General features: G+C 40.8%; 2 protein-coding genes across 2 annotated transcripts; one reads left to right on the top strand and one right to left on the bottom strand.

Annotated features, from left to right (window-relative positions):
• Positions 1-2,694: 2,694 nt before the first annotated feature.
• kcnj20 (potassium inwardly rectifying channel subfamily J member 20) lies at positions 2,695-5,561 on the top strand. The gene is made up of 2 exons (XM_071516056.1): positions 2,695-3,886; positions 5,212-5,561. Exons 1-2 carry the CDS (start codon positions 2,710-2,712, stop codon positions 5,559-5,561), a joined length of 1,527 nt encoding a protein of 508 aa, XP_071372157.1. The 5' UTR covers positions 2,695-2,709.
• A 998-nt stretch (positions 5,562-6,559) lies between these two features.
• zbtb32 (zinc finger and BTB domain containing 32) lies at positions 6,560-18,185 on the bottom strand. The gene is made up of 5 exons (XM_071516113.1): positions 18,114-18,185; positions 12,840-13,895; positions 11,491-11,597; positions 9,402-9,569; positions 6,560-7,853 (listed from the first exon to the last, which is right to left on the bottom strand). The coding sequence occupies exons 2-5, from the start codon at positions 13,862-13,864 to the stop codon at positions 7,624-7,626; spliced, it is 1,530 nt and encodes a 509-aa protein (XP_071372214.1). The 5' UTR covers positions 13,865-13,895; positions 18,114-18,185; the 3' UTR covers positions 6,560-7,623.
• Positions 18,186-20,818: the final 2,633 nt, after the last annotated feature.

Genomic DNA, 20,818 nt, shown 5'->3' with positions numbered 1-20,818 from the left:
TGTAAATGAGGTGCTGTGGCCAGACCCAAATAGGAGGCAGGATGCAGCCTATTTTGTTTCTGTATTTCTGTGTTACTATATTTGCACAGATAAACATTACTGTAACAGTCTTTTTACAACAGGCTACTGTGCATAAGTGTAACTGAAAATGCAAAAAGCATAAGCCTACTGATAAGGTATTCATAGTAGTGTTTTCCGTAGAACACATTAGTGTGTAGTTGGTTGTTGCATTCATATGATGGCTTGTGTGTGTCATTTTGATGCAAAATTACATTTTGAGAAGAGATAACATAGTTGTGAATGCAGTGTTTTGTTGTGCACAAGGTTTGTGGCGTTTTTGCCTTAGTGTTGTAGTAGTGAAAATGTTAATCAGTTAATCAGGTTCTTTACCACACAAATTTTGCAGTGTTAGTAAGTGTTGATGTTTCAGTGACAATTATTTGGAGGTGACAAGTGTTGCTTGTTCACTCATAGAGCTGATATGGCTCTGGGTTGTTGTTCCAAACTATCCAAAAGTGTTAATTTAGCTCTGATAGTTGTGGATGTATGTGAGTACAGCATCTCATTTCTCAGGTTAGTGCTAACCTGGGGAACCTGCAGCAGCCAGTCCTGATAGCAGGTCAATTCCAACTGTCCAGTCAATAAACGACATATGAGATATGAGGAGAAAAGCTTTATGAATAAACAAAATCCTAGCTGATCTCTTCTCACAGAGAGGAACAGCCAACTGTTTGATATAAAACACACGACAGTGATGAGTAACGTAGGCGTCTCCAGTTTAGAAGAGCTTAAAGGTAAACAACATCTAGGGGCTTACTAGTAGGGACTGCTGTTTGTCTATGGATTACATCACCATAGTCTTAAACAAAGACCTTGAGTTTCAGTGCTAAGTATAGCACAAACATTATTTGTCTCTTTTGTATAACTTTACTCCCAAATACATGTTTCCTACAAGTTTTTCAGGCTGTGATGTTTTACATCCATATACCGCTCTGTTAAAGGGATTGCTTCTGGATTGTGAGTTTTAAATCAGGTTTAATTGCAATATGTATTGTCCACATTAGCAGGTCTATGTAACCTCAGCATTCTGTTATATGTAGATATTCTATAAGGTAAGAGCAGCTAAGTCTGCCCTGCGCTGGAGGATACAGTGCTAGTACTGCTGAGGCAGCAGGATGATGGGGCTTAGAGCTAAAGGCTCCATGTACTTTACTGTAGCTCCAGTCTGGATAGGATAACTCCCTAAAGCTTCCTCCCTCAGTGTTGCTGCTCCACAATCTCTTCAAGCATGCAGACTAATACTGCTTTAAGAGCAAGTCTTTGAATTCTTGTGGCTGGTGTGCAATGCTTCATGCAGCGATGGAATGTTTCTACCGCAGATCAGCGTGGCCCCAAGGTCAGGTCAACTCAACATTTATATTAGGTTTCTATTGGGTTAAAATATAAAAATAAAAGTAATCTGGGAACCATACTGTATTGTTTACAAGTATAGCAGTGTGCTCTTTCCTGTTATTTGCAATGGCGTAATGTCTAAACTGTTTCTGACAAGCTTGAGTGGTCCATTTAATGAGCTTTAATGATTTCCTGCTAGGATGTAATACTGTATGCCTGGAATCCAGTGGTGTGATTATTTCAAGACCAAACCCAGATAGAGATTCTGTGTGACAATTTTGTGTCACACGCATGTGTGTGGAAGTGTGTGTGTATGTGTGCTCACATAGGCATATGAGTGAGTGAGGTCATCAGAATATATTATATATACATTTTCAAGAGTGACTAGATGTCTGTTTGCTTAACATGACATTTGTGTCCTCAGGTCTTAAATGATTGGATCACCTCGAATCTCGAATGACCATGCCCATACTCTGCTGCTGCTGTGTATTTTCTCTGCATTCCTGATGCTACATCTTCAGTAATGTACCCTGGTACCAGAAGAGATGATAACTTTGAGACCAGAGGGTCCACCAGATCCACCGGGACAACAGTGAGCATGGGAGCCATGGGGGCTATAGGAGCCACACAGGATGGGCCGAGGGGATGGCAAACATCCATTCCCAGTCAACCAAAATCTATCGTGGTAGTCCAGTCCACACCTCCTGGGGGGAATATTCAGTATGAGAGCCACCTGATAAACGTAAGGGAATGAGATTGTTCTTAGAGGAATGTTTATTTCCTTTTGTTTAGTATATATTTGTTGAATGTCTATTCTGATTATATTGTTGATTGTTTGTTTAGTGGTTGTACTGATAAATGTTTTGAGTTTGTTTATAGAGAGTGGTAGTCTCTCATCATATCCTTTTTTCTCTGTGTTCAACATTCGAATTTGTTAAATCTCACTGTCTTTGCTACTACTGCCTATGTAGTCTGCCAAGGATGTGAGGCAATGAGACAGGGTAACAGTACCACACAAGCCAAAATATCAAAGCCAAAGTGTTCTTGTGCAAGCAAGTTCCACTGAAAACCACATGTTGCTTTTTCTGAAAAGTTTGCCTCTTTCAATGTCATGGAAAAAGGCAATAAAAACAAAACTAGGAATGGACACACATGAAACACAGTCGATGACCAAGTTCCCACTGAAGCTTTTAACATTGTTTGGATGGATAGTGAGTACGACATTCCTCTGTGTTTTTGCTTTTCCAGACTGATACAGAGCCTTCCCTTCCTCTTCCTGACATCATGCCAAGTGATTCCTCCCAGCTTGCAACAGCCATGCGGCGTCACAAGAGCACCACAGATATTCCTTACAGTCCTTACCGGGGGAATGCCCGGTTGCTTCCACCTGCCAACCAAGGTCCCACAGATACAGAGCTAGCCTTGTTCCGCCGCTGCTCTCTGATAGAGACCAATAGGGTTTCACGCTACACCCGCCATGCCCTCAGTGTGCCTAACATGGGCAACACCAGCCCTCTTCGGGGCATTAACACTAGTTCTCTTCATAGCACCCAATTGTCGCCTGCACACAGCACCCTGTCCAGCCCTGGTAGAGACATGGAGAGGCTGGCCAAGGCCCGTAGTAAGCTCCTGGAGAGTGAGTGTGCCCAAACACCCACCATTCCTCCAGAAGTCCGGGAGCAGCTCCGCTATGTCTCCAAAGATGGAAAGTGCCGTGTCAACCTGTGTCACATTTCTGAGAGGGGACGCTTTCTGTCCGACATCTTCACCTCCTTTGTGGACCTCCAGTACCGCTGGTTTCTCTTTGTGTTCATGATGTGCTACATCTCCACCTGGTTCTTGTTTGCAGGTCTCTACTTCATGAATGCCTACCTCCGAGGCGACCTGGGACTAGAGCAAGCCCTCAACAGCACTGAGGACCGTCTCCTAGACCAGAGGCGCTGCTACTTGGGCATAGATGGCTTCATCTCAGCTCTGCTCTTCTCTGTGGAGACGCAGCGCACTATTGGTTATGGCTCACGCACTGTCTCCCCTACCTGCCATGAGGGTGTGCTGCTGGTCATGATGCAGTGCATTGTGGGATCCATGATTGATGCCCTCATGGTGGGTTGCATGTTTGTCAAAATATCCCGGCCTAAAAAGCGGGCTGAGACACTGCTCTTCAGCCGCAGCTGTGTTATTGCCAACCGTGACGACCAGCTATGTTTGATGTTCCGCCTGGGGGACCTGAGAGAGAGCCACATGGTGGATGCTAAGGTCCGCGCCAAGTTAATCAAGTCCCGCCAAACAGCGGAGGGCGAGTTCCTGCCACTTGAGCAGTCAGAGATTGACCTAGGCTATGAAAGTGGCTCAGACCGCCTCTTCTTGGTGGAGCCTCAAGTCATTCAGCACACCATTGACTCCAACAGTCCATTCTGGGAGCTGGGCCCTGAACACCTGAGACGACAACAGTTTGAGATCATCGTCATCTTGGAAGGAATTGTTGAGGCCACTGGTGAGTTGTCAGAATCAGTATGTATGTATGTATGTATGTATGTATGTATGTATGTATGTATGTATGTATGTATATATGTATGTATGTATGTATGTATGTATGTATGTATCTATCTATCTATCTATCTATCTATCTATCTATCTATCTATCTATGTGGTTCTCTATCAAAAAAATAGAAATATATTTAGAAAATGTTATTTTTACAGTCAAAGACAGGAATGATTGTACAGACAGTAATGTAACAGCAAAGCAAGGGCTGGAACTGACCCTCTGCAATCACAATATATGAAAGATTTCCTTGGCAAGCAAATAGTCTACTGAACCATGGGTATTCTGCTGGGGAGACACTCCATTGTCCCATATAGTTTGGGATCTAAATGGCACAAAGAAAGAAGGTACAGTTTGTTGTTGTACAGACAGGAAATTAAAAGCTCTGCCTCCAGCTGATAAGACTTATCTCTGTATCCTGTTTTGGCTGTTCCTAATAGTCAGCAGATAAGCAGCTATTATGCCAGCTCAGTCATGATTCAGAAGATGAGTAACAGATGTCTGTGAAGATTCAAGCACAGGTAATTGTGGATAGGGACATCATGTGGCAGACGATATAAAAATCCACCTAAACAAAACACTGATTCATGTTACATCTTTGACAGAGTAAACATCAAAGCAATATTCCACTTAGTTTTAACATCAGGGTTATTTGGCCACCATGAAAACCAGAATATAAATTACTCACAAAGATTGGATGCAACTGGACGAGTTTGTAGCGTTCAGATTTTCACTTCCCATTCATTGAATGAGACCCTGAAAATAGCCTGAAAACTGACATTGAACACCTGCTTTTCCATCCTGCTTTTAAGACAATAAAGCAGTCCTGGGTCCTTCATCATTTTGCAATTCTATTCTTGGTTTACGCTAAAATTTGTATTTAAAAATGAAAGTAGATCCGGTCTCCCAAACAGTTACTATCTCTCCTAAATGGTATCCCTCCGCTATGTTCTCTTCTATCAATAAAAATTCTATTTGGCAAAATTATGTTCTAAAACGTTGGACCAAACATCAATTGAAAATCACAGTAGTGGGATCTGTTGTTGAATCTGTTCATGAACGTGTTAAATGTCAGTTTTCAGGCTATTTTCATGGCCTCATTCAAATGAATGGGAAGTAAAAATCAGAACGCTACAAACTCGTCCAGCTGCACTGGATCTTGGTGAGTAGTTTATATTCTGGTTTTCATGGTTTTCAAGTGCCAAATAACCCCCATGTTAAAACTAAGTGGAATATCACTACCATCTGATGATATATATTTTTTGCTTTATACTCAGGCATGATGTGTCAAGCCAAAACGTCCTATATTGAGACAGAGATTGAGTGGGGGGCACGCTTTGAGCCCTGTATGATGCTGGAAAAGGGCTCTTTCCGCGTGGACCTGCGTCGCTTCCACACCACCTACCCGGTGTCGCTGCCTAACTGCAGCGCCAGCCAGGCTCACCAGTTACTGGTTCTGGCAGACTGTAAGCTCCATGACCCCAGAGGCAGCAGAGACTGGGGGACCTGGGGGGAGGGAACAGCAGAGGAGGACAAAGACAAGCAACCATCTCATGGAGGATTCACCATTGGTAACATCCTAGAGGTGAATGAGCATGAAGGGAGCCAAAAACAAGGCTCTCCGTAACAACGGTTGACACTGGGCTTTCTTTATATGGTTAAAATGTAATCTATTCAAAGTATCTTATAGAGTCAATCTTGAATTCATTTACTGACATGGAAGTTATGGATATAATCATCAAAGGCGCTGCCTATAAGCCAAAATGGAATATCTGTGCATTGGTCTTTGTGGAATTAGGTCATATACATGTGCAGACAGTGGGATCCAACCTCATCCCACTTAATTGATTTATCATGTTTATACATGAGGACTCATATCCAGCTTCACATGCATCCCCTCACACACACACACACACACACACAGATCAGCATTTTGGTTTGGTGTTGTGCAAGTGCAATAACACATGGGATAGGGAATGCTTGTCAGACAATTCTGTCAAATCTGCATGAAAAAATGGGACTTTTCATATAGATCAGCACATACCACATACGCCCTCAAAACACATCAGCACATGACCCCCTCCACACACACACACACACACACACACACACACACACACACACACACACACACACACACACAATCCTGATATTTTAATATAATTAATGGCTCTTATCCCAGAAGCGATCATACGGGAATACACTTAAAGAATTCCCCAGAGTTAATGTTTAATGTTTCTTAGGTAACACCAGGTATAGAACTAGGAGACGTTGGCTGATATTTAAGAAAGTGGAAATTGTAACATCTTTGGAAAAACCTCTAGTGAATGTCTGACTTTCTTCCTTCATGCATGAGAAGCACAAGTAAAGTGTTGCAAATTGTTGCTGTAGCCTACTGGTGCTGATGGCAGAAAACAAAAGGTTGACAGTGAAAAGTGATGGGGGAAAAAAACAACTTTTTTTCCAAAGATGTACATGTTGCAATGTGTTTAACATTGAACTATAGAAAAAAAAAATACTCAAAATCAGCCAAAATTGGAAACAATGCAATATATTTATACAAATTCTTAATTATCTAACCAGTATTATCTGGGCAAGTCACAAAGCATTGCAAAGGTGTTGTGTACAAGCTTGTTTATTCAAGATTATTTGACACATTAGTAGTCTAAAACAAGGTATGTTGATCCAATAAAGCCTACTAAACGACAGGTCCCTTGTGTAGGCTGAACATTCATTTATTTTCTGCCACATGCATCTTATTTATCTTAACTGCCATACATCTTAACTCAAAAAAGTAATGCTACTGTACAAGTTAACACACTAGTTTCTTGTGAGACAGGCCTGAGGCTCCCTCTAGTGGAGGTAATGTGCATCAAGACTCAAAGTACACTTTGTTGCATACATATGAGGACTGCTGGGATAATTTCACACAATGATGTGACCATGAAGACCAAAAGCTCTTCAATCATCGTTCATTTCAGATTTATGTGACTGGAATACTGTATGAACAAGTATGGTTTATGCACTGCTCTGCTTTTGTGTATAGTTAGTTACCCGTGTGGAAAATATCTATATTCCACTTTTCCTTTATTTTTGTGACAGATCTGTAACAGTATTGCCAGGCCTGTGAACTACAGCCAGTGAGTGGTCCAGTGTGTAAAGCACAAGTGGAAAGTGAATGGGTGCTGGGGTGCCTGGCACCAATACCTGACAATGTAGAGAATCCCATGGGATTAAGTAAGAACATTAAGAATTCCTCAGAAGTTAAATACTGATATTAAGAACAATGCCGGACTGCTTTCAGTCGTAATTCACTCTTACATAACCTCTAAATCTTTATTATTCCCATTTCAACCCCTCAGATGATAAAAATTTTGATGAAACATAGGGGGATGATGCGTCTTGATAGCTGATTGGTCCAAGGGGTGCCTGCATCATTCGTGGGGGACGAGATGTTGCTGTGATTTTAATGCACTTACACAACCTTGTGAAGTGGTAAATAAATCCAATTAACCTGCTAAACGCTCATGTTTGTTTTTCTGACATGTCACTGAGAATCAGCCTAATCAAATAGCCTAATAGCTGTGAATTTAAATAAACTGCAGTCTCAGTCTCAATTATTTTATGCCTTTGAGATGTTTGGGGTAGACAGAGGCCTCAGTGCTTGGTTGCAAGGTGTGAGGCTTGGTTCAGATGTGTGAGGTGTACAGGTAGGTGCTGCTGATGCTCCAGTCCGGGGGGAAGTCCTGGACCGCGTGGCTCTTCACGTGCCTCTGCATGGCGACCAGGCTGCTGCAGGACTCCAGGCAGACCGTGCACCGGTAGGGCGACGCCCCGCCGTGAGTCCGCAGGTGCTTGATCATGGCTGAGTAGTCCCGTGAGCGCTGACCACACAGGCGACACTCAAAAGGCTTTTCCCCTTGGAGGAGAGGGAAGGGGCAGCAGGAGACAAGGGAGGGAGAAGAGAGGCTCTCATACATGTTGGATTGAAGTAAGACTATAGGCATGGAAATGGTTATATTCCCTTGCTTCTGGCAGTGTCCTAGCATTTGCAAATTTTGGTCACTGATCTCTTAAGAGTTGAATAGCATTCTGTCAAAGCTTGAAAGAATACATGTATATTCCTGCTCAGTCTCCTAGAAAGGAATCTATCCATGAGCCCCTCTAATCTCACGCTTTTTCAAACTTGTTTTGGCTAAGAAGTGCATTCTTTGTAACTGGACATTTAGATATGTAGAGTTCAGGGCAGCGAAAGGATTTTTACTAGATGATATTACTCTGTATTACTTTGTTGTGTATGTGGGGCGCTGTGTAAATCATAGGAAATTACCAAATCTATCTATCTATCTATCTATCTATCTATCTATAGTTTTTTTTTGGTTTTCTGTTTTTGTTTTGTATGAAATTACAAATTATGGAACATTGGAATTCTATTGTTGATTGGTACTTAACTCTATGTATTCTGTGCCCAAAGGTTCCTCAATACAAAATAATAATAAAAAGGCTAATAGGCATCATGGTGGGGAGGTATAGTCTTAGATGCTAGTATGTGCACTCATTCAAACACACTACTACTCACAGATACATAGTTGCAAATACTGCCCTATGTCAAAGGTCAAAGGTCATGACTGGGGATTACATTTAGTATCACAAAAAGTTAGATCCATAAATGCAATTTCGCTATTATGATATACACTCACCGAGCACTTTATTAGGAACACCTTACTACTACTGGGTAGGTATCAGCTTTCAGCTCAGTGTCAACCGGCTACCAAAGTGACATCCGCCTCAAGGATCGATGTGTTGCATTCTGAGATGCTTTTCTGCTCACCACATTTGTAAAGAGGTTATCTGAGTTACTGAAGCCTTTCTGTGAGCTCCAACCAGAAAGCAGCGACCCGGGTTCGAGTCCGACCCGCAGTCATTTGCTGCATATCCTCCCCTCTCTCTCTCCCATGCCTTCCTGTCTCTCTCTCACACTATCTCTGTCTAATAAAGCATAAAATGCCTAAAAAAAAAAAAAAAGTCTGGCCATTCTCCTCTGACCGCTCTCATCAGCAAGGCGCTTCCGTCCGCAGAACTGCCGCTCACTGGATGTTTTTGGTTTTTCGCACCATTCTGTGTAAACTCTAGAGACTGTTGTGCATGAAAATCCCAGGAGATCAGCAGTTTCAGAAATACTCAAACCAGCCCGTCTGGCACCAACAACCATGCCACAGTCAAAGTCACTGAGATCACATTTTTTCCCCATTCTGATGTCTGACATGTCTAACATGAACTGAAGCTGCTGACCTGTATCTGCATGATCTTATGCATTGCACTGCTGCCACATGATTGGCTGAATGGATAATTAGCATGAATAAGCAGGTGTACAGGTGTTCCTAATAAAGTGCTCAGTGAGTGTACAGTTTACTTCTCTATCAACAATACCTTTGCTTTTTTAGAGTGGCATAGACAGTTTACCTACCAGTGTGAACTCGATGGTGTGTGTCCAGCTGATGTTTCAGACTAAACCTCTTGGGGCAGTGTTGGCATTGGTAGGGCTTTTCCACACTGTGTTCTTGTCGATGGGATCGTAGCATATGCTGCACCCCATCTCCTCTTCCACAAACCCTGCACCCAATGCAGGCCTCACCTAAGCAGAGAACAAGAGAGAGGAAACAGGTGGGGGTGTTAATGTTGTGCTGACAGAATGAGGTTCAATCCCTGCAACAGCCAAGTGCGTCCACCAGCAGACGTGTCCTGTCCTCGTGTCCTGTCCTCGCTGCACCCCTACCTGCTCACTTGCATGTTGCTCTGGATACATAAAATTTTAAATGTTATGTAATTTAAGACATTGTGGATAAATATGTATGCTTCTTTTGAACATAAACGTGAGTGCATGCGTTCAGGGTTGTGTATGCAAACTTGAAAGAGAGGCATAACCGCTGGAAAGTCAATGCACACCTGGTTTAAATATCTGGTATCAGATTAAGAGTGCATTTCCATTTTCCTTCACATATAGAAAACCCTGAGATCTACAGGCCACTGAGATGACCTGCTACTTGCAGGAGAGATTGCGACACAGTAAGTCAAAGCCTGATACAATACCAGATTGTGGTCACACGTAGGATTATATTCACTTAGCTGTTTGTATCAACGTGATACCCAAAGTCAGAGGAGCTACCACTTATTGCATGAACTTTACAACCATATATTGGTGGAATACAGTATATTGAAGTCACCATTCAGAGGTGCAAGTCTATTTCTGGTGAGCATCCTGTTGCAAGCCTATTTTCCTGTTACTCTGAACAGGTAGTCCCCCCTCCCCCCACTTCCCGAATGTATGTGATAGTGATTCTTTTCAAATTACAAAAGTGCAATTTTGAGGTTTAGTTAGTAACTCTGTAGCCTTTCAGCACCTCACATTTTTTTTTGGTTCACTCAAGTGAAAACGTGGGCCCCATAGTATAGACAGGATGCTGAAGTATAAGGGGGTGGATGTAGTAGGGGAAATTGAGAGACTAAACCACAACAATAGAACAGTCACCACTCTAAACACATCTTACTAAGGCCTGTTGTCATTAGCAGGTTTCCTGTCCAATATTTCTCTCCTTCTCTCACTTCATTAGACCTAAAATCTGACCTTGGCTTTAATTTTCAGTGGCCTTTTTCCAGCACATTAACCTTTATGTTAACCTTTACAAAAGTAAAGTAGTTTTTTGTAAGTACGTATTGCAATACATTACATTTATGCACTTTTTGTCCACATTGTGTTACAGTGTTTTAAGTAGATAATGTATGAGAGATTTTCAATAACTACTTGAGCATTATTGTATACTTACAAAACTTCATAACTTCATCCCTTCATAACTGTAAACTTAAATAACTTCATAAGTTAATACACTGGTTAATGCACTGCAGTAAGGCAATTGTAAAGCAAAGTGTTACCTCCACTTTGCTTTACAACCTCCAGCAGCATGAACATAATGTTCCATTGAGTACAGATAATTAAACATCAGATAAGAAATGTTTATCAGTTTGACTGTACACTGTGAACCCCATCAGATGTGTGTGTGTGTGTGTGTGCGCGCGCGCACACACACACACACACACACACACACACACACACACACACACACACACACACACACACACACACACACACACACACACAGTAAAATCCCCAAAAGTACTCATTTTTACCATATATAAATTTTTTTTCTTTTTGAAGAGGACAAACCACTGTTGCATTGCAGAACATACTGTACTGTTTGCTGTATCTAGTAACCACAGTACTGCTCCTGCTGCACCATGCTCTCAAAACCACAACTCTCTTTATCACTTTCCATTACGTAGCTGGAACCTGCAGAGGTTAGAGGTCATGCTCCACAAGAAATCTTACTATCACTCGAAATTAACAGGTCCTGCATGGGCTAAACGCTGTTATTGACTTTTTCCGACATAGATTTTTTTCCCTCAGTTCATCTCGTTGCGCAGTATGTCCAATGCATTGTGACCAAGTAAACACAGTGAGCTCTGTTTTCTGTTCAGGTTTGACATAATCAAATTGTTACCTGATGATGTTGAGGTTGACTCCTGCAATGGATTACCAAGGAGACTTGCACTGCAGTGCTGGCAGTCTTTAACTCTCTCTGCTCGGGCTTTATACGCCTCAGGGTATCTGTGGCAAAGAGATTTTCTGAGGCAAGTGTTGTGACAAAGGGACAAATTATACCGAAAACAACAATGTAGGAGCTGCTTTTACTCAGCTTGCAAAGAGGTGCATCAGTGAAGAAATGCAGAGAGAGGAGAAGTTGTGTTTTTTTGTGTTTTAGGGTTAGTGTTAGGTTTAGTATCAGATGCAGCATACTCAAGTCAGTTTGCAGTCCATATCACGGCATCATAGATTACATCCTTAAACACCCTTTCCTTCCTCTCCATCCTCAGCCACAAGATGTTTATAGCATTCGCTCAGCGTAAAAGCTCATTTAACTTTCACATAATGTTGGAGAGGAAGGAACAGGATATTGAAGTGACACTGATGAATTAATATTTATTTTCCAAACTGACACATGAACTTTGTAAACCCTTTCATATGCGTTGCAGAGACCTGCCAGTCTAAACAGTGAAACAGGCTATATCAGTGGGTGGAAAACCTTGAAGTGTGCAAGGGAGGGGAGAAACTTAGGGGGCTCCCCTTTACATACTGTTAGTTATACTGCGTGGTAGACTGTACAATATTTGCCTAGACTTGAAAAAAGGAGGCATACGCATAATCATAACTACCATTACAGTGTTGTTGTAATTGTAAGCTACTCACATGAAGTCATTTAAGTCAACTTTAAAGGAGAGTGGGCCACTGTACAGTGGTACAAGTATTTTCTTAATGTTTTGTACAGTACAATTATGGTAAAAAGAGAATTCAACATAGAGGAACATGACCGTTACGCATGGGTGTCTAGTCACTGTCAATCTTGTCACTGTACTTGAATAATTCCCCAGACACTGAATCATTGTGATACTTCCAAAATTTAGAGTGCTAAAACTTTCATTTGGAATTTTTGGAAAATTAAATCTACAAGGTCTTTTGCCCTCTTGTACTGTGTTTAATTAAAAAAACTGTTTAAAAAAACAAAACAAAACAAAAAACCTAACAATGACGATGATGTGTAAAAGAGAGTCTTTGAATGTCTAGGACTGGCAGGGAAGGGTTAACAGGGGAAACTCTTCTCGCTGGAAAGCGCAGGAGGCTCAATCACGCACATCTACCCAATCACCAGTGAGTCAGGTACTGTGTAGCTGTCGCAAGGGAACAACTGAGCAAATTAGGGGATTCTGAATTACTTTGTGAAAGGAAAATAGGGAGACAATGATTTAAAGTAAAAACTGAAATTTCCAGAATGATGTCAGAGTGTTGATTTACCTTGATTCACTGGTTTCAGTGGTCCCAATGAATGCTTTATGGCTGGGATTTTTTCTTTTTAGCACGCCTTGCTTCACTATGTCCACCATCCCTGGAGATCCAGCGTAAAGGTTTTGCGTATAAGGGTGATGGACACCCGAGTAGCCCATTACAGAGCTGTGAACTTGGGAGGGAAAAGAGGAGGCTAGCAGGGGGAACATGTGAGGAGTAGAGAAGGGGAACGGGTATGCTACTGCTTGTGGAGAGGGTTGGAGGGGGTGAGCTGCGATTAAGGTTGAGTAGTTCTCTGCCATCCGCTTCAGGGCGTTCACAGGGTGCCACATGTTCTTAGGGAAAGCCCAAGGAGAAGAGAAAGAGGAATGGCTGGTGGCAGGCCGGGTAATAACACTGTCTCTGTTGTAGGGTGTTGCTGACATGGATGACATTCTCGGTTTCTTTCTTGGCGACGGCGGGCTGGTGGGGCCTTTGACAGGATCAGAGGGAAGAAGATTTTCTGTGACAAGGCTGTTGTCCACCTCCTCCGCTGGAGAGGAATTCCCTTGGAGCTTCACCTCTGTTACTGGACTTCCTCTGTGCTTCTGATCCATCCCATCTGTGGCCTCTATTGTTTCTTTTAGCTCTGTAATTTCTCTTGTTTCCTCCTCTTCTTTCGCTCTGTAGTCTAGGGTGTCCAGCTGCTTCCGACATTGGTCCTCCAGAGGCTGCATCTCCAACAGCTGTGCGGCCCTCAGCAGCAGGTGCAGGTCATCCACAGGCACCTCCAGGGTCTGGGTGTAGGTGAAGTCCAATACCTGCTGGAAGGTGTGGGGGGAGAAAAGCTCCAGAGTGCAGTGGACCGGGCTGTCTGCGTCTCCCTGGGCGAGCTGCTGTGCCAGTCTCCTGCTAGCACAGGCCAGCACTAGCCGATGGGCCCTGAAAGTCTCACTCTCTACTGAGATGATGGCGTCACAGAGTGAGCCTGAGCGACGTAGAGCGTCTGCATGCTGCAGGAAGTGGAAGTATTGGGTGTTGTTTATTCGGATCATTTCTGAGGTCTACAGCGAAGTTAACGAAGGCCTGGGGACAGGAGATCAAAAGAACAACAAAACATTCAGGACGGATCGCATCAGATTATGCTCCATGTATGGTATGATCTTGCAAAAACTGACAATGATAGAAATGCTGAATCGTAAATAGGAAAATCACTTGGTGGATTGGTTTTTGATTAACGGATAACGTGTCCCTCTGTGGGTCTTTTTTCCATCCTTGCCAGACAAAATGTTTTCAAGCAGCAACTGTGGTGAGAGTTGAGGGGGCAGGAGGTATGAAAGTGATTATATTATGTCAATGTAGGGTGAGTTGGTATCGTATCTCCAACTGTGATTTTTAATTTCCAACTAGATTACAAAATAGCTTTAGCAACACATTTTAAAGCAACTATAGATTTTTGTTTCAAGGCTATCCCCCCCCCCCCCACCATGCATTCCCCTACATTGTATAGCAGCTCATTCGCTCTGTTTTTGCAAGTCTTTAAATTCTGTAAAAATACCGTCATCAATCACAGCTGTCCCAGATATCTTGTCTGAATGTCTGGTTGATATGTGGAAATGTACTCAATTTTGTGAAAGCTTTGATATTCAGCACTCACGTACACACTCTAAAGCCACAAAGCCCTAACAGTATATGAAACCATGACTAATGACTGTACACACGAGTGGCGTAAACATGAGTGAAGTTTGTCTGATCGTCAACAACAATAAGACCGTAATTTGGTTAAGATAAACATCTGCAAACGCAACAGTGCACAGGGGGTGGAATACGTAGTGCTTTTCACTGACATATGTGGAAGTGACATCTGAAAATCAGATTGCAAGGATGAAAACAAAGAGAAACGGTTAGCTGTTGCTCTATGTTGAAACTACAGGATGCATGAGAAGCAGTCATCTTTGCACAGTTTGAAGTCTAATGAACCTTTACGATTGTACAGTGTGTGGTCGGCTGCGCAGCGGCGTTTACCTATTGATTGCAGTATACCATGAGCTATTACTAGAGTTGTTTCTTTTGCACAATTGCAACCCCATTCTGTCCTCTGATGGTGACTGGAAATGGAAAGTAGATGTGCGTAATGACATTTTGCCGTCATTGTTACTGGAATTGTGTGAAAAATGAATGCACTTTTGCATGATCGCTCTCTCTCTCTGTCTGTCTCAAAGTTTTTCAAGTTACTATTCATATTATAGAAAATCTTGCACTGAATTAGTAATAATTCAAGATCATATTTGAAAATATGTATTTTAATAATTCAAAGAATTCAGAAAAAAAAAAAATTGCATATAACTCAAATGTATTTGTCAGTTTATTGGACAGCCCATAAATTTATGTTATTGTCTTTTGAGCAATTCAATTCACATTATTTATGAACACCATGATGACAACATAAAAGTGAACCATGGCCCATAAATCCAAGGCTATGTATTATATGTAAATGGTACAGCAAGTATCTGTGAGAGTGAAAGCGATTGTACAATGGTTATCCTAGTTTATCATTACTGGAACAAGGTAACTCAGACAATTGAATTTATATTTGGAAACAGCTATTGGTCTTTAATTGCCACAAACAAATATTTGTTTATTGATAAAATATTAATAAAAAACTGAAATGAGAATTTTTATCCGAACAGATTTGGAATGACACGTTGACAGCAAATTTTCCCCATTGATAATCTCCACAAATTATTGTTTCGGGATGGAAATGATAACGGCGGAGTACGCTCTGTAGGCTTTTAGAAGAAAATATTAACTCAGTGAAGCCTAGATATCTGAAAAAATGTGAATGTGCTAGTTGTTATAGTACATGGAATGCATCACATAATGGGCCTGCTCAAGGTTTCTTCCATATTTTTTCCTATAAGGTTTTCTTTTAAGTTTTTCCTTGCCTTCACCGAGGGTCTATGGTTGGTGTTGCTGGGTAGATTATGCTAGGATAGATAGGTTAAGTCGGCAGCGGCCTGTTATATCTTCCAACATGCTATTTTGTTTGAAGATTGTTGTTATTTTCTTGAGCTTTTGCTTTGTTTCCTTGTGTTTTATTTGGTTTGTACACTGTATTCCACTGTTCGATTTAGGTAGGCTTGTTCTTTGTAAAGTCCTTTGAGGTGTGCTTTTGTGATAAAGGGCTATATTAATAAACCTGATTTGACATAACTGTGCATTTGTCAGAAATCCAGTTCAAGCACCTTATCAACCCTTAGAAACCCACTTTGAAAGCGGAACAACATACTGTACAGGTGTCATTGTGATTGATTGTGATTTAAAATATGTAAATTTTACATTGACTACAATTGATTGAACCTTTATTTATTCAGGTAGTCTCATTGAGATCATGATCTATTTTTCAAGAGAGACCAGACACAATCCAATCACACGTTACAGAGTCAGCCTTCAGTGAACATACCGTACTTAGATCATCAGAGACAATCACAAACATAATTAAATAAGTCAATTAAGAATTTTAAATCATCTAATGGGATAAGACGGTTTAGTTTCAAAGTCCTTTGTAATTTGTTTCATTTATAAGGCGCATAGTACTGGATAGCAGTCTTTCCGAATTCAGTATATGCACGCAGAATATCTAAGGTTAGCCAGTCCTGAGATCTGGTCCAGTAGTTAATGGTTTTAAAAGCAAGGAGAGATGAGATGTACTAGGGAAGTTTTAGGAGAAGAGCCTTATAGATGAAAATGATAGAATGTAATTCTCTTGTTATTGTTAACAGGGTCCTTCCTACTTTCTCATACAACTCACAGCGATGAGTGTGAAATGTGTCTCAGATAATAAAACGCAAGGCACAATGATAAACTGCATCAAGTTGTTTTAGGCTAGAATGGGCAGCATGTGAATACGGGATATCTCCATAATCAAATGACTAATGACAGTCAATTGTACAAGAGAGAAAAATATGCTTTATGTCGAAACATAGTTTCTGAACCAGCTTCACATGAGTTTTGAAAGACAAACTGCTGTCTAGCCAAATTCCCCGGTATTTATAAGACTGTGCAAGTTCAGTTTTGGTACCATTAAGCGTAGGTGATAGGTGTTAAGTGATAGCAGGAAGAGGAATAACGAAAAATAAGGAGAAAACACACCTTTTCAGCATTTAGAACATGTTTGAGACTGATGAAAGATGCCTGAAGGACATCAAAAGCAGATTGTAATCTAGTCATGGCTTGGGTATCTTATTACCGTTATCATTATCATTATTATTATTATTAATAGTATTAGTAGTAATAGTAGTAGTACAACTACTCCTAGTAGTAATTTTAGTATTAAGTATCAGTTGGGGGTTTGATAGGGCAATATGTTTCTTGGTGAATAAGTAATAAAGCAACTTAAATCAACAGCAATTTGTTTTATGAATCAGGGGGATTTTTGCACAAAATTTGAAACCTGTGGCATTTACTTCTGTTATTCTTTAATATGTTAACGATAATTTTTTGATCCCCATGGGGAAATTCTCTTTTCACTTGCTGTCCTTCCAGAGGGATTTCAGAAATTTTGCTGTCATTTGGATGACTATTAGAGAGCCAATATATACAGTCCAATTTCAACTGATTCTCACACTACTTGGAAGTATTGTGACTGTTTTCCAATTCACGTTGATGTGATGCTCCTGGGATGTATGAAGTCCTACATTCAAGTCTGCACTGAAGAAATGCATATAGTGCTCTCCTCAGGCTGCAGGGCTATAAATCATTATAATGATCTATTCTATTCTATTCTATTCTATTCTATGTTTCTACTTTAAATCAATAAACATTTTTTGACCAAAAAAACTGTCAGTTTGCACACATTGTCTCAACCCTTCATCCTTACAAATCCTCCTCATCCTCATCCTTCCTTTCACCTGGAACATGATCTGCCTTGTGAAATTATCAAACTTTCCGCTGTTATAACAAGTGTGACATGATTACCAGATCGCGCTTCAAGCTGGCTGCAGTCACAGCACTTATCTACATACTCTCAACTGCTTACTGAGGGGAAAACCTTGCAATGTCAGATTTACACATCCTCTGACAGCACATGAACTGACAGTGAGTCTTGCCACAGCTCACATTTAAAGGACTGGAGTCGCAAATGACAAGCCCGGTCTAAAAGCCACAAGAACACTAGCATCACAAGATCAATAGTGGAGAACTAGCTTGCCTCTACAGCAGGTGACAGAAAATACAAATACTTGTGGTTGACAATCTCAAAGGCTTAAGAAGCAGAGGTGCAAGCTGTGTGAATGAGACACTCACCGGTTGATTTGTGAATATCCTCCCTGGAGAGTGATGAGCTAACTTGCATCATGGTTGTGAAGTGACATTTCTGTCTGGGTACTGTTTTAGGTAAGGGACAGGGTGGTTTCCTCTTCTGTCTTGTCAGTCCCTCCTCTTCAACTCATCTCTCCCTCATTGGCTCATTGGTTATGGTGCTGAAAGGCTAGTGTATAAAGATACAATGATGACCTTGGCGAATTTGTCATTTCTCCTGAGTTAAGTACTTCTTTTTAGATGATTTTTGATTTTTTTTTATTCTTCACTTCACAATAAATATATCAAGAAAATGAAATATCAAGGCATATGTATATTGATATATACTGATATTGCATGTTTAAAAATTAAATAGTGCCTTTTCTGAAACAAATACAGATTTTATTTGACCAAATTACCAAACTATGCATATGTGTGTGTGTCTGTGTGTGTGTGTGTGTGTGTGTGTGTGTGTGTGAGTGTGTGTGTGTGTGTGTGTGTGTGAGAGAGAGAGAGAGAGAGAGAGGTGGGGGGCCAGTGGTTAGAGGCATATTTATGTCCATATGCCCTACAGATGCAGCAAACCTGTAAATGATCCACACTACTTCCTCCCCTCCAGCCTTACTTGCTGGTCACTGCATAAATAGGCAGAGGTTCAGTGCTGAGACAAAACCACTTTAAACAAACTGCTCTGTGACAGGAAACGTAGCAGGCGAGAGGCCAGTGGGGCTGATATGTAGGGCTAGGCCTCAGATGAAACCTGCACACCTGAAATAGCAGTATCTGCATCACCACTTACACAAATGCTTAGGTCAATATGGCAGAATTTGATGGGTGACTACTAGTCCCCTGTTTATGAACTAAACCTTTGACCACACACACTTTAACATTGTCTAATACCTTTGTTTGCCTTTAATATTTAATTAATAATCAAGCAGTATATACTACTATACTACATTTTTTAAATTAGCTTTGATTTAGCATACAAGTGGAATAAGTTTTGTTTAAAAGAAATTTAAAAACTCTGCATTCAGTATTCATTTTTACAGTGTTGTTTATCAAACTGTAGATGCTTCCTGTTTCCAGATCATGCATAACTACGATTGTTTGGTTAAAGCAAAGATATGAGTCAATTTATGTAAAAGTTACCTGATTTTCAATGAAACATGAATGAACAGGACACACAAACTAAATTCCCATTGAGAAGAACCTGAACTAGTGCTAACTAACTAGTCTAACCTTACTCTATGAAGAGATTGAATCACTCCCAGTAATTATGCAAAGCTATATGGCTGGCCAAATGATAGTGAAAATAAATAGGTTTTAAGACTGAATTCAAAGACATTAATAGAATTTACCACTCTAATTGCAGCAGGGAATCCAAATTAAAGGAGTGCAGTAAGAAAAAGCTCTGCTGCCTGTGGTTTCCACCGCTGCCATTGTTAATTTAGGTCAGATTTTTATGATATTGAAAAGATCGTAAAATGCAGCTTTAACGTCATTGATATTTGACTCACATGAGAGAGTATGATAGAATGTAGGCTAATGCCAGTAGTTTGATACTAGGACACTGGGAAATCACTCAGTCCCTAAGGGAACAGGAAATTTAGGGGCATCCAGGATAAGCACACCTCTAACTTCACAAAGTTACAAACTTTACTTGAGAGTTGAGTGTCGTCAGCGTAGCAGTGAAAGGAAATGCCAAATTTACAGATGATTTCATAGAGAGGTAGCATGTAGATTGAGAATAGCGGGCCCAGAACAAAGCCTTGTGGTACACCAAAGTCCCCATTGGTGGTTGCAATAGGTATCACCAGGATTATCATTACAATTAAAATAAGTAATGCTCAGATAAGGCTGGCATGTAGGAGGATAGACAGCAATGCCACAGGCCAGATAAATAAAATATTAGCATGACTATAGTCACAAATCAAGGACCTCAAATGATGCAAAATTACTATGTTTGAGCTAACGTAGTTTGACGGAGAGTGTTTCACATAGACCCATCATGTCAAGACTATGCTCCTTAATCAGGTCATTCATCAGCATTGCTTTAGTTGAGAGTGATGGAATATTAATGAGGCCAATCTTCAGACACTCACTACTACCAGAGTTACTGGCTAGATTTCTAGCAGTATGTGTAGATCCAATTGCAGTCAAGTTACTATGATATTTATTCCATGTGATTGGCTTGAACATCACTGACTTGGTGAATATGGGAGCAGTTAACTTGATGGACCAATAGTTTCCAACAAACTAACAATCCTCTTCTTGAATGCTTGTTTGAATATCCCCAGATTTTGACACTTACATATATATGATCTAAATATTATATGATACAAAGTGTAACATTTTGTCCACATTTTGTCCAAGTAAACTGCACAATGTGACTGATTGGCCTCAGCAAACATATTCCTTATAGGAAGCACATGTTTCTGTTGGTGGGCTGTTGGTAAGGTGGTATGGCTATTCAAACCTTTTCATAGACTTGTGGAAACAAATTAATGAATAAATGGAATTAAAAGAGATAATCTACTAATTTGAATATCCGATGGTGCCAGTCATAACTTGGTTGGTACTGTAAATGTATTCAAATCATAATCCTTAGATCCATTGTTTAAAATCCAGGTCTTTCAGTTATAAACTTGGAGTTTTGGGCTACTTCACAGTTGAAGATTTCTCATGTGTGAAATATATAATGGAAAAATGAC

Source organism: Centroberyx affinis, unplaced genomic scaffold (genome assembly GCF_046629955.1).
Source record: "Centroberyx affinis isolate AG114_WGS23_722 - 3 ecotype Tasmania unplaced genomic scaffold, CSIRO-AGI_Caff_v1 ptg000392l_1, whole genome shotgun sequence".
Classification (NCBI taxonomy): Eukaryota; Metazoa; Chordata; class Actinopteri; order Beryciformes; family Berycidae; genus Centroberyx; species Centroberyx affinis.
This window is presented reverse-complemented; position numbering and strand designations above follow the sequence as displayed.